At 41.0% G+C, this 13726-nt stretch overlaps 1 protein-coding gene across 23 annotated transcripts in view; it reads right to left on the bottom strand.

Moving 5' to 3' along the window:
• Positions 1–13726, bottom strand: part of ZMYND8 (zinc finger MYND-type containing 8) — a 110000-nt gene that overhangs the window by 44093 nt on the left and 52181 nt on the right. For 19 of the 23 annotated variants that reach the window (XR_016444423.1, XR_016444426.1, XR_016444424.1 and 16 more), the window contains 3 exons: positions 11200–11348; positions 5157–5375; positions 3150–3263 (listed from right to left, as the gene is read on the bottom strand). Coding sequence is in view for 19 of the 23 variants with exons in the window: in XM_090064501.1 (XP_089920627.1) it covers positions 3150–3263; positions 5157–5375; positions 11200–11348 (482 nt within the window). In the remaining 4 variants the exon portion in view is untranslated. The remainder of the gene's footprint in view (positions 1–3149; positions 3264–5156; positions 5376–11199; positions 11349–13726) is intronic. The other 4 variants (XM_090064517.1, XM_090064514.1, XM_090064516.1 and 1 more) reach the window with 1 other exon arrangement.

Consider the following 13726-nt stretch of genomic DNA (forward strand, 5'->3'; position numbering starts at 1 on the left):
TTTTCACCACCCATGCTTGAAGTTCAAGTTAAGTCTAGAGAATGAATATGGGATGAGGAGCATGTTTGAGAAAGTTCTAACCACAGAGCAATTGTAAAAGATAAATCCAAAATGAGAAGCAAAGATAGATTCTTGGGTGGAACAAAAATGTGACAGAACAATCTTAACTGGCCCATACAGGGTTTCCACTGTTAAACGCTATAATCTGGCTGGGTAAATGGGGCTACTGGTAGCTAGCCACAACCCTAAGGCTAGTTCTCCATTGTGCCAAGACCTGAATCACCCGCAGCTAGCCTTCGGATTGGGAAAAGATATAAAATCAAGTTACTTCTGATTCATCCCACCCATCCTGTAAATTAACAGGAGCAAAACACAGTTACAAAACAGTTTTAAACCCAAGTAAGTATATCTATACAGTGATTTGTTCTCGGTTAACTATGTTATGCAAGGCTGTCCACAAGCATATCCTCTGTGAAGCTAGGCTTGATTAGGGCTGTCCAACTTATGGATGGGGAGCTACATACCCCATAAGCCACACATATGGCAGATGCACCCTCAGAATCCCTCCCAGCCATGCAAGCAGCCACACTTTCCCCCAATTGTGTGGGCAGCATGAGCAGTATGGCTCTCTTGTGTCACGCAGGGAGCCTGGCTTCCCTTCACTGGGCAAGCAGTGCAGTCTCTCTCTTGTTTGTATGTGGACTGCGGGCAAACTGGCACCTTCTGGCTACACACAAAACACAGGTAAAACAACTGCTGTCCAGCCACACAGTGCAGGCAAGCCAGCTTTCTTTTGGCTGCGCACAGAACAGCCAAACTGGCTTCCCTCTGGCCATGTGGACAGCAAAAATATCCCAGCTCCTCTACAGCTGTATGTGCACTGTGAACAGCCTGGTTCCCCAACACAAGCAGCCCAGCTGCTGCCTGCTACACAGCAATAGTGGGCTGCCTGAATCCCCTCCACTACCAAACAGTGTGGTCTCCCCTTCCTTTGCACACAGGTAAATCAGCCCCTCTCTTGCTACATGGACATCCTAGATCGGGGTAGGCAAACCCTGGCATGCATGCCAAAGCATGGCACACAAAGGCATTCTGCTTGGCACTCATGCCTTGGGGAAAGAGCCAGGGCTGTGCTGCTACAAGGATCAGGCCTCTTGCAGCTCCCCCGTCATCTGCTCCTGACATGTTAACATCTTACAAGTTAAGGCTGTGTGTGTTTTTTGGCACCCTGCTCAAAAATGTTACCAGCCCCTGGCCTGGATCTTCTGCTGTTGTGCAGGAAGCACCTTTCTGCTGCTTGGCCCTGCCCTGTCCCCAGGAGCTGGAGCAGGAAGGAGAAGCTGGAAGAGGGAGGGAGAGTCTGGAGACTGTTGTTACTGCTGCGAAAAGGCAGGAGCCCAAAGAGCTGCATTTTAACCCCCTGCAAGCCAGGTGCGACCTGCCAGCCACTACTTGCATGGCCCTGGTCTAGCTGCTAGCTTTACATTACACATGTAAAGAAAAAGAACACGCCAAACAGATATAAAGTATGCACCATGCATTACATGTCCAGCTAAACGAATACAACTTTGTGCTTAGACCATGCTTACAGCTAGAGTGGTAGCTCTAGAGAAATATCAGAACAGACACTTTCTCAGTCTTGTTCCTAAAACATATGGAAGTTTAGACTGAACAGGAATTGGTGTGTAAGCTCTCAACATACCAAGGAAAGCTTCAAGTAGTGTCTAGAAAATGAATGTTTTACCAGTACATTATGCCAGAGAAGTGCTCCGAGTGCAGGGAAAGCTTTGCTACAGTAAAACCACTAAGCATAAGCAAACAAGCCAAGGTAAAAATGCAGTTTTGCCATTATTAACTATACCTACACTGGGGGCTGCTGCCACTGCAATTGTATTGGTCACAGTTCATACTACTTCAGACTCCTAAAAGCCTTGTCATGTAGGCATGCCCTCATTCACATTCAGTGACTGAGAAAGTGTGACGGGCATGGCATAGTTTCACTGCATCTACTTTAAGAGCTGTATAAATGGTAAATTTAATCCTTCATCCAATTTATTCTTTGATGAAGCCCAATCCTTTTTAGAACAACAATACAACAAAGGAGAGCTTAATCATACAGTTGAACTGCCCTGGAATCCATAAGTAGGTTGCAAACCTGATACCATCCCAAGCTTCCAGTATAACCTTGGACAAATCACCTAGGGCAGTGTTTCTCAACTCGTGGGTCATTATGACCCAAAAGTGGGTTGCAAGAACATATGAAAGGGTCACAAACAAACTTTAAAAATGTATTCTCCTTTAAAGGAGAAAAACGTGGGAAACCATGGCTTTTCCCTTGCAGGCTGGCAGAGTTCCAGCTTGCAATGGGGGGGACCTGGGGGCAGTAGGTTGGGAGGGGCACTGGGCCAGGACTGTCAATTCTGTTTACAAATGGATCGTGGCACAAAAAAGATTGAGAACCACTGACCTAGGGCGTTTATACACATGTTCCGTGAATGTGTGGGGGCAGGCTCTGAGAGCCACTCTAATTAAAGTGCCCAGAGCATCATGTGTATCAGCGTCCCCATGCTGAAAAACGGTAGCAAGGACACTTTAACTAAAGCTCTTCAAACAAAGTGTCCCCCGCCACCATTTTCAACATGCGGATGCTGATACATATGACACGGGAGCACGGTAATTACCACACTCCAGCACACTCGATTAAGTTCTCTCCGATGTGCTAAAGCAGCCTCACTGCACGTGTACAGGCGCCCTTAATGTCTCAGTGCCTCAACTGTTTTACCTTATCAGAAAAGGTTTGCTTGGAAAAGTTCATTGATATTTTTTAAGCATTTGGAAACTGCTGTGAATGCCAAAGAAAACACTACAAATAAAATATGCAAGCAAGGCAACATTATACCACAAAGCTGTGCTGCATTAGAGCAGAGATGCTTTCTATCTTTATTTCAGTAAACCACCAACAGTCTGTTCACCAAAGTCTATAGTATTGCTCGATATCCACTACCTCTAAACAAAAGAAGTGCACTAGCTACCTTAAAAACACACAGAAAAAAGTAAAGCAAGCTAGAGCCAAAAATCAACCAAAGGAAATAAAACACACATGATTACATCATATATAAGAACCCAGCATCAAAAAATATTTTCCTTACCCCTGGCTGTTTCATTTTCTGTAGTGCAAACTTGAGCAAGTATGATAGCTGTTCAATGGTGAGCATTGTCATAGCTTTACTCTGCGTTTCTATGCATTCTGCTACAGTAATTTTCTAAAAATTAAGATTACAAAATATTTAATCAGAAGATATTTCTAGATGACTATCTTCCATAACTCTTCAACAACATAATATTCAATATTATTCAAGTAGGTCTCATGAAAACAATAATTCTGACAGTGTAACATTCAGGTATTAATTCATTTCTTAGAAATGTGTTTAAATCAAGGTACCATTTCTGAATAGAACAAAAATGCAGGAAAAAAGTAAAAAAGTATATCTGATTCCCATTATATTACTGAGAGTGAATATGTGGAGTACTTAAATTCCCAAATTTGACTTTAGGCTTATTATATGGTAAGTGACTGAGAAATTCATCTGGATTCTATGGCAGTAAATTCTCAAGAGTGGTGTGTAGGGTTTATCAATAATATGCATTGAATTGAATAACTGAGAATGAATGGCTAAATATTTCCTTATTCCTGTCAAAAAGTAATAATACCCATTTCTTTATACAGGCCTTATAATGCAACTTTTCAGTGAAAAGTTGATCAGCCCATTACAACAGGAAGCGCAAATTAAACTAGGTAACACTGCAGAGCGTTTTCAGAATTAGTGATGCTAAGGGAAGGGATCACTCTTTGATGTGTTGCCTTCTCTAGAGATAGGAACCCAAAGAAAAGTTGAAGATATAAAGTGAGAAGGCAAATATAAGCTAGATAACACAACACAATGAGGAGCCAAGCAACAGATGGCCCCTGTTAGGGTGCACCGATTTTTTGGGCCGATACTGATGGCCGATTATTAACCAGTCATAGTGGCGATACCAATCCAATTGCCGATATACAGCCTGGCAGCTTGGAGAGCAGCTGGTAAGTTGTTGGGGGGGCTAGGGTAAAGATCCTGGTGGGGTCAGATCAAGGCCCCCATAGTGAGGGAGGAAGCAGGGCTGGGGCAGGCGCAGCACAGCCAGGGTGGGGAGGAGTGCAAGATGGAGCCACGGGTAGTTCGTCTGAGGCAGGTCAGCCCCTGCTGCTGTGCTCACCCTGTGGGAGACATGGGAGGCACGTGTCTGTGCATAAGGAGAGGGCAGGCTGCCCACTATGGGCTTGGGGATGGAGGCTGTCCCAGCCTCTTCTGGGCAGGATGGCTGAGCCAAGGCTGTGCTCAGGCCAGGTCGAGCAAGACAGGTGGCAGAAGTACTGGGAGGGGGGGCTACAGCATGGGCTATGGCCATTCCAAAATTCGCTGTAGCCCCTCCCTGTGGATTACTGCCGCCACCCACCCTGCCCAAGCCCAAGCCCAAGCCCAAGCCCAGCCCTGCAGCCAGGAAAAGTCTGGTGCTGCCCCCAGTCCCAAGCCTGAAGCAGGCAGCCTGCCCTCACCCTACACATCTATCCGGGGGGAACGTGCCTCCCATGCCTCCCCCGGGAGTACGCACAGCAGGAGAAGCCTTCCCTGCCCCCCTCCTGGATAGCTGCCCATGACTTTGTCCTTCACCCTGTCCCACCCTGGCTGGGCAGCACCTGTCTATGCCCCAGCCCCATTCATGCCCTCACAGTGGGGCCCTCGATCTGCACCCCACCTTAGGTCACTTTCCGCCCCCACAGACTTACCAGCCAGACACTGATCTCCACACTGCTGGGCTGCTGCATGCATGCACGCAGCATTTAATTGGCGACATTATCAGCCACATCATACAAAAAGAAGCTGGCTGACGATAATGTCAATTTTCCTTTTATTGGTGCTGATATGATATGGACCAATATACTGGTGCACCTCTAGCCCCTCTTTTATACTTGTCCTTCTGCCAACTTTCCCAAGATGCAATCAGAAGTACAGAAGGTCAAATAAAGCCAGAGGAGAAAACATTTTGGAAGGTGATGATATCCTCTGAATCTCATGAACGACACAATAGACACAAACAGCACCTCATGCCAAACTAACCTCACATTCTGGGCAAAACCAATCCCCCTCTGGTTCCGCTGTCAGTTTCAGACACTTAGCATGATAAACTCGAGGACAGAGTTCACAGCAGAGGACTTGGCCTTCCCGATGACAAACCCAGCAATAGAAATCATTCCGTCCATCCTGTGGTACAACATCAACAGGGTCTGTGGTGAGTGGCTGCTTCATATAGTAAAACGGACCATGTCTTAGTTCTGACTGAAATGTAGGCAAGAAAGACAGGTTTGGTTTCAAAACAAATTTTCATTTTCAAACAATAATATTAATAATAAAATGCAAACATCAGTTTACAGAGATCATTTAATATTTGTGTGGTATCCTGTTCATACACAATAGACATTCAAGTTTACTTTATACTCAGATATAAAATACTAACTCACACACCAAATTCATGATTAAAAATAGGCTGAGTAGAAGCGAGGACAGGAAGTGCAGGGCACAGTAATGAGGCCAGTAAATGTTTTCATCTTCAGCACAGAAATATGGCCTGCAGAAGCTACTAATCCCAAAACATATTATTCCAATATGTTTGGAAAATGTAAGACTTGTAGGCTCCAAGTACACCGTTGCTGAAAGAAGTTTTCAGCAACAAGTCTTCCTAATTGTAACCGAAAATACTTCTGTGCTGGCATAAGTCTGGCACTGTCAACAGTGCTTCTAAAATCGTGCCCTGTATGATCAAATTGATTTCCAATGTTTACTAGTTCTATTGCAAAGAGCAGCTTAACATTCCTGGAAAATTGGGGGAGGGGGGAGAAGAAATGTACATTCCAATTAGAAATTATTCTACTGATAGAACTTAATTTTTAAGCAGCTTATTTACTGTTATTCCTCATTAGAAGTCATGTCATTTGAAGGAAGGGAGGAGAGGGCATACAAATAGTCACTCCAGACATGACCAATGTCAAATAAGCCACCAGCCTTATCAACTTAGACTATAAATCTTGTCAAATTTCTAAAACTGTTAAAATAAAGTCTAATCACTTTTTAATAAGGGACTTTTCCAAGGACAAATTAGGTGATGCAAGAAGTAGTTCTCTTCCCTCCAGGTCATTCCAACTGAAGTTGTTTTCTTCCAAAGATGTAGGATATAACCCTTAGCCATGAACTACCTCATCATGCTTCTGACAAGAACGGGGGCATTAACCACACTGTTCCAGTCAAATTCTAATTTATTTAACTTTCTGTATACTTAGAATATTACTGAAACTTCAACTAAAAAGGTACTTGTTTTCACCCCAGATAAATGAACCAATATAGTATCCTTGCTGCTGTCTATTCTGTTTGCTGTTGTAATGTTATAATAATAATAATATAAGTTTATAGATTAATAATACATGGTACCTAGTAAGGTTCTATGAAATGCTAAGGACTGGTACATATAGCATAAGGTTTTATATGCACTTGGAACTTGTCACAATATTAACATTTTATGTCCACATAATGTTATTGCATATGCCATGTACTGTACACTGACACAGGTCAAATGAAAGCCCAAGTGTGAGGAAAAAAAACTGTAAAATGCTCTACTGAGATATACCCACTTTTTAAGCAGCAGTAGGCTCCTCAACTGAAAAATCAAAGCTATCCTAGTGCATACACGGGAGCCAAGTCATCAACTGCTGACAGCAGTTCAAATACCCGATGTAATTAAAGTATATTATAGCTTAAGGAGGGAAGTAAGTAGTCAATCCACATTAACCTCCTAAGCATCATAGATAATATTTCAATACAAATGTCCTTAAAAATCCAGGCCACAGGAAAACATAAGAAAAGGAGAATTATTGTTTCTAAGCAAATAGTTTTCAGAGTTTTCCAGGAGGTGTGGGTGATTAGGAATTAGCATTACAGGGCTAATGTCTTTTAAGCTTCCTTCACTTTACATCCTCTTGAGCCAAGCTGATGGACTGAAATAACAGGTAAGAAACTTTCTAGATGCAAAATAAGAGACTGAATAGCTGAAAAGGAGGCTCATTTGCTTAGAAAGCCCCCCTTTACATACTTGGTTTCTGATCAGGGCAAAAAATGCATTAAAATTCAGCACTGAACAAAGAAAAGCTTTCTCCTGAAGAGCTCCCGGGTATATACAGAAGTGCTCCACGCACATTTTACAATGCTGTAATTTAGAGCACTTTTTATAGTACTATAAAGTTATAGCACTCTTAAATATGACAGCAGGTCAGTGTTTGATGGGAGAGGGGGTGTCCTCTGAGCTTCCCTGCACTTTCCAAGCTAGGAGCCAGGGGGTAGTCCACAGCCTCCTGAAGCTTCTCCACTGGTCAGAAATTTGACCAGTATACAGAAATTATTTAAAGCACTGTAGGCTGTTAAACTGCTATAAAATACAGAGTTTTAACCAAGGGTTAATTTAAAACACCCTACCCATTTTTAAAGTGCTGCAAAGCCATACATTTCTGTTAAGTCATTGCAATAAAGAACTTTAAATGGCGGAAAAAAAGCAACTTCTGTAAACTTCCTTGCTTCTCTGGAAAGCAGCTTTCAACACACTCCTAACTAGTTAATTCTTGCTTAGGTAGCTAATGTTTTGTTTTTAAGAGTCTTTTGTTTTCACTGTGTACAGTCTACAATTAAGTATACCCAAACAATAAAATAGAAGAAAAACAGTAATTTATTTTAAAAATTTTGAGAAAAAAATTTCCAATTGCTTTAAAGTGTTACTGATATACAGGAAAATGACCTGCCACCTGCACATTTATGTAACTGCCCAATTATGAAACAGTCTTCTCTAATCTTTCAATGTTTTTGAATACGTTTTCCACTTCTATAACTCTTTGCTCGTATGCAACTAAACACTCGAACATTTGCTGAGATCACCCTGATGACTCACGATGTTATATCTATAACATATTGAACTGTATAAGCCCACGTTAATATTAAGCAATTCTTACCTTGAAACATCCTATATCACTTTTCCTAATTTAGAAGTGGTTTGTAAGTATTTCTAAAACCCTATGTATACCTGCACTTGGAATCAAGATGAGTGCAAATCAATCAACTGTGTCTAAGTAGCCATTTGTACATCACGTACAAGAAAATCTGTCTGCCTATACAGGGGCTTTTATGACTGCAAGAGGAGTTGCACATGTGTAACACAAACACATGTTTTTAGACATTTCAAATTAGCCTGCGTTAATAAATTAAATGCAATTTGCAAAAATTAAATAAATTAGAAAAATAAATTGTGCCTTTCCTTGCCTGCTCATGATGGATAAGAAAAGGCTGAAGAAAATAGGTCTGCTTATTTTTTACATCAGAAATTCAAATTCAATTCAATTCTTGTCTACCTTGTTTCTTCTGGAAGAATTCAGTGTTAACTGGAGCCCTCCCTTGCTGCGCCGGGCACTGCTTGCTGCTCCTGCTGGCCTGAGTTTGCACGCTGCTGCCACACCTGCTGCTGCCACGGAGCAGCCCCAACAGGGAGCCCAGAGCCAGCACAGGGCCCAGGCTGGCAGCAGGGGTGGGTTACAAGCTGGTGCTGAGCATGGGAAAAGCGGCCCCTCCCCCACCACGGGGCTGCGCCCCATGCTGCAGCTGCTCACAGCCTGCATGGAGCTGCCTGTGCCTGCTCAGGACAGCCCCATGCAGGCTGCGAGCAGCTGCAGCAGGGAGCACAGCCCACAAAGCAGGGGAGGGGTCGCTTTTCCCCGTACTCAGCACCAGCTCATTCCCTGCCACGGAGCAGGAGGTTGGGGCTGCACGCTGCCCCCCCACCTGTAACATGGGGCTGGGGGGCACTGGGAGTGAGCGGGTGCACACCGCCCACACCGGTGTCCTGGGGCCAGCACCAGCAGGGCCCAGAGCACGACAGCAGGAGCACAGGGTCCCAGCTGGCAGGGGCTCTATGGAGCTGGCCCAGCTCCCCTTCTCCCTACTGGTGCAGCCCAGCCCGGTTCCACAGATCCCTGCCAGCCTGCACCCCACCGGTGCTGGCCCTGAGACAGTGGTCCCAAGATGGTAAGCAGGGGGCGGGGCTACTCATGCAGCCCTCAACAGCTTGCCAAAACTGGGTAGGCAGCCCTCTGCCTGAAATAACTGCCCACCCCTGGGTTAACCAGTGAAGTTAATATCAGTACAATCTTAGCAAAGATGTAGTATTGTGGCAAAAAGTGTGTCTTCTTATATAGATTATTCCCCTCCATATTTGGGAATAGCTACATCAATATAACATACTTTTAGATTAATATATTCATTTCCAAAGTAGGAGGGACTTAATGTTTTAACTAGAATTAAAGCTGTAGAGCTTTGTGCATGTAGGTGAAATCTAAAAAAACTATTTTTTTCCTCAGCCATAGCACATTTGAAAGCAATGCATTTTCATACATAGAAGTGCTCTAAACATACACAAGTATATAATCTATTATCTGGATAAAATCAGAAACATTTTCAGCGAGATTCAATACTGGTTTAGTGTGATAACTTTTTGTTACCATGCATGTGGTCCATCCTGACACAGTTGTCACAATGAACCACATGCATGATAACAAAAACAGCATTAAGATGGTTCAAACAGTCCTTCCACTGATGTCACAGCATTGAAATTGGGGTGCTTCAAAACTTCCTAGAGTTCACTGCTTCGAGGAGCTGTGTTGGGATCTATATAATAGGTACCTATTGCAAATGAAATAGTTTAGAAGAGCACTAGTGTGAAAAAAAGGGATAAAACTGTATGGGTAAGCAGATAGTGTGAACATACTTAAATGTTTGAGTGCTTAATGGATGCAATCTCACTCATGCAATGAAAAACAGTTCTCTAACAGATAATAGCATACATGTTGAGAGTGCTTCCCCCTTTCACATTTCTGAGAAGTAATACCTTTAGGAAAATAAAAAGACCAGATTGGGATTAGGACATTTTTAGTATTTCCAAAGTAAAAAACAAGCAGAAAAGATGCACTTAAAATTTCAGGGATCTATTTTGTAGCTGTGTTGGTCTGAGAAAAAAAAAGACACACAAAGCTCTCTAATAAAATATACTGTCTTAAAATTCCACATATTTTTATTCTCCCTTATACACCATAAAGTAGTAAAAAGGGCATAAAAATCACTCTTCAAATAATCTTTACAGATTAATAGGAAAAGTGCTTACGTTACATGGCAATAGTTCACTCTCAGAGTGACCCAGCTATATAGTCAATAACTGTCACACTCAGACTGACTACACAAAGCCACATTTTGTCTGAACAAAAAAAGGAAAGGAATAAAAAATGTCAGTCTTTTTGTAATTCAAATTTTGGTTTTTGGATCCATCTGCTTTAGGAAAAAAATAGTAGCTCACACACAAAATTGAAGTGGGCACTGATGAAGAGAAAAAACAAAACAAAACAATATAATCTTTAAAAATGCTTTCCACTGGAACTCTCTCAAGGATATTTTGCATAAAAATCTGCTTTTTCAAAATATCTTCAAACAGCCCCTGGATTTTCTCCTGGTTGTCATGAAAATCTCAGTCTCATAATTGTGCACCTGTAATTTAGACATCGCCTTTACATAGGCAACAGGAATTTACACATTGACTACACTTTGATTCATCTAGTTTGTTTCAGAAATGGCTACTATCTGGTGATTCAAAAGAAGGGAAAAAGTATCCTTCAGTTCCCTAACAGAACCCTTAATCACTGTAAATAAGAATGACAATGAAAAGCAGAAATCCTTCTCAATCCTAAAGTATACATTTCCTTATTGGATTGTATGCATTACTGTTACTAAAAGGATTGTATCTATTAAAAATATTCTGCTCTTTAATAATACTTGCCCATTTGTATTTATTAACATCGCCCTTCACTCAGAATTCCATATATGGACAACTAGTTTTGTTTCCTGCTTTTTGATTTTGCAGAGTGTCCTTTACTTATTTGCCACTGTGTCTACTCATTGCAACCAGCCTCTACAGAATTGCTTCCTGCAGTACAAAGAAGTTAAGTAAAGAGTTCCTGCTTAGTTGTCACTGCATCCTTCATTATTTAGTACACTACTATCACATTAAGACCATAATTGCTTTTACCTGCTCTTTATTATTACTGTTCAATAAGCCAGGTTTCTTTTTCTTTTTAATAGGACTCGTTGATGCATCTTGAGGGGAGTGGCCATTGGAAGAGTGTGGAGGGCTAGGAAACTTTCTTTTTTGTGCTGTTCGTTCAGCAGAGCCAGGATCTATAACAAATAAAAATAACACATTTTTAAAGAGTCCATAATACACTTCTTGAAGTGTTTTCTGAAAATGAATCCAATTAAGGTTAGACAGCTTTGTGGTTTCCATTTCTTTACTGTTTCATTGAACAGAGCAAAATTGCTTTCAGAGAAAGGAGGGACAGCTACAGTGTCATGCATGCTGTGAAGAAAGCTCTATATTTACATTTGAGACTAAAATTTAAAATGAATATTTACTGATTTCTATGAGGAATTCTACTTGTGCACCTCTCACCTTAATGTTAATGACTGTTAAAATACATAAACAATATATATATTTCAGTGTTACAGTTTAGCAGTGAGCTGTTCCATACTACCATTATACCTTCTAAAGTTTAAAAAGCAAAGGTTCTACATTGTTTGCAATTCCTGGTTAGATTACATCACAAAACTCAGTGGGTAGTTTTTGGAAGACAGGAATATAAAAAGATAACTTGGTAATATGTAGTTAACAATTAGGCCAATTTCTCCTTTTATTCCCTTTATTTTAATAAAGTCACTGACTTCTATTATTAAGGGGGAAAAAAACATCTTTTCTCTGCCCCTTTCTCTCCCAAAATCAATAGATACATGTCATGACAATATCTCAGCAACAAAGTAATTTAGTATCATAAGACTCTTTCTGAAGCATACTCTATTGTTAGACTAGTGAACTAAGGTACAGAAAGAAAAGCAATTTGGCCAAAGTTATACAGCTAGTTACTGGCAGAAGCGACTACAGAACATCAGCATCTCTGCTCTTACCACTAGACAACACTCTCACAGAGTTCCTGCTAACTGATGCTCAGTTTCAAGCTATTTCTATTCCTAAGCCGTCAAACTAAAGAAACATTTTGAAAAGACTCTGCTGTCCCACCAAAGAAATCTAGTAGCTATCCTCAGTGAAAGTCTATCTTATTAAACATCAGTTCCACCTCATTCTTCTCACTGGAAGACAAAAAAAACCCCAACCCTCCCCAACCAAATATTGAAAGAATAATCCATTCCTACCAAACAGTAGGCAAATCCTTTCAGATTATATTTGTTTTAACTTATAAGCATTTTGATACAGGGATTAATTTTTGGTTTAGAACAGGTTAAGAGCTTTGTTAAAGCTACATCTTGTATGAATGATTGGATCATGAGTCAGGAAGACACCGCAAAAAATAAAGCAAGACAGGAATGTTTTCAAGTTTTTTTTCCTTTTAGAACATTTAATTATTTCTAATGAATATGGGAAGTTTGGCTCAGTTATAAAGAGTTTACAGCCATTTTTAGAAAGGACAATTAAATAATCAGTTGTTGCGAACAATCAGACCTCAATGAAATAGTTTTGACAAACCAGATATGAATGCTAAATGTTGATTAGACTTAATTTGACACCTGTACAACTTTCCCTTAAATGAACATACACATACATAGGAGCACAGCTCTAAAAAAAAACAAGTTAAATTACTGGGGAACTTTTTCTCTACATCATTTTTAGTCAGAACCACTTCTACCAAATTGATACAAATAATTTCTAACTCCAAACAATTCTTCTGATTTACATAACATACCAAGAAAATCAGCATTCTTAACAGCCTTATTGTAGGACCTGTGCAAATATCAAAGGACTGCAACAGTCATGCAGATTTATAACCTTATTTTGCATATCACTTGACAGAATTTGTACACTGTGCCACATGTTGCTCATCGGCATTAATCCAACATTTTGTCCCATATTTCTCATTCTTGCCCTGAGACGGACAGATTTTTTTACATTTGCAGGATTAAGAACTAGCCTACATTTAATATTTTGCTGGTATCACATGCCTAATTAACATAGTTCTGCCTGCAAAAGCTTTAGCTTGATGCAAATATGGTGTCAAAACTATTCTTTTACTGGTATAGCTCAAACAGTTTCAGGAAATGGTATAAAATGCATCTTTACTTGACACCAGACAACACTGATATAAATAGACTGTTGCAACTTTTATCTGAGTCTAAATTGCACAGAATTATTTGAACCAGGAGATCTTACAACACCTTCAACTCTCCTGTGAAATATGAATTTTTATTTCCACCTGGGAGAAATTTTACAATCTTTGCATTCTTCCATGACTGAGGAAGGGTGTATGTGCCCAAAGCCTTGCAAATAAAGAATTTTTTTGCAAATATCTAGAGGTGCATGGACACATCGGTTCACACCATATCAGCACCAAAAAGGAAAACTGACATTATCAGCAATCAGCTTTTTTTGGCTGATGTGCCCAATAACGTCGCTGATAAATGCTGCCTGTGCGCACGCAGCCACAGCATGCACATGGACAGGAATGCAGCCTGGCAGCTTGAAGAGCAGCCTCTGGCTGGTAAGTCTGTGG

The sequence above is a fragment of the Crocodylus siamensis genome, chromosome 10 (genome assembly GCF_052110815.1).
Source record: "Crocodylus siamensis isolate JL-2025a chromosome 10, ASM5211081v1, whole genome shotgun sequence".
Classification (NCBI taxonomy): Eukaryota; Metazoa; Chordata; order Crocodylia; family Crocodylidae; genus Crocodylus; species Crocodylus siamensis.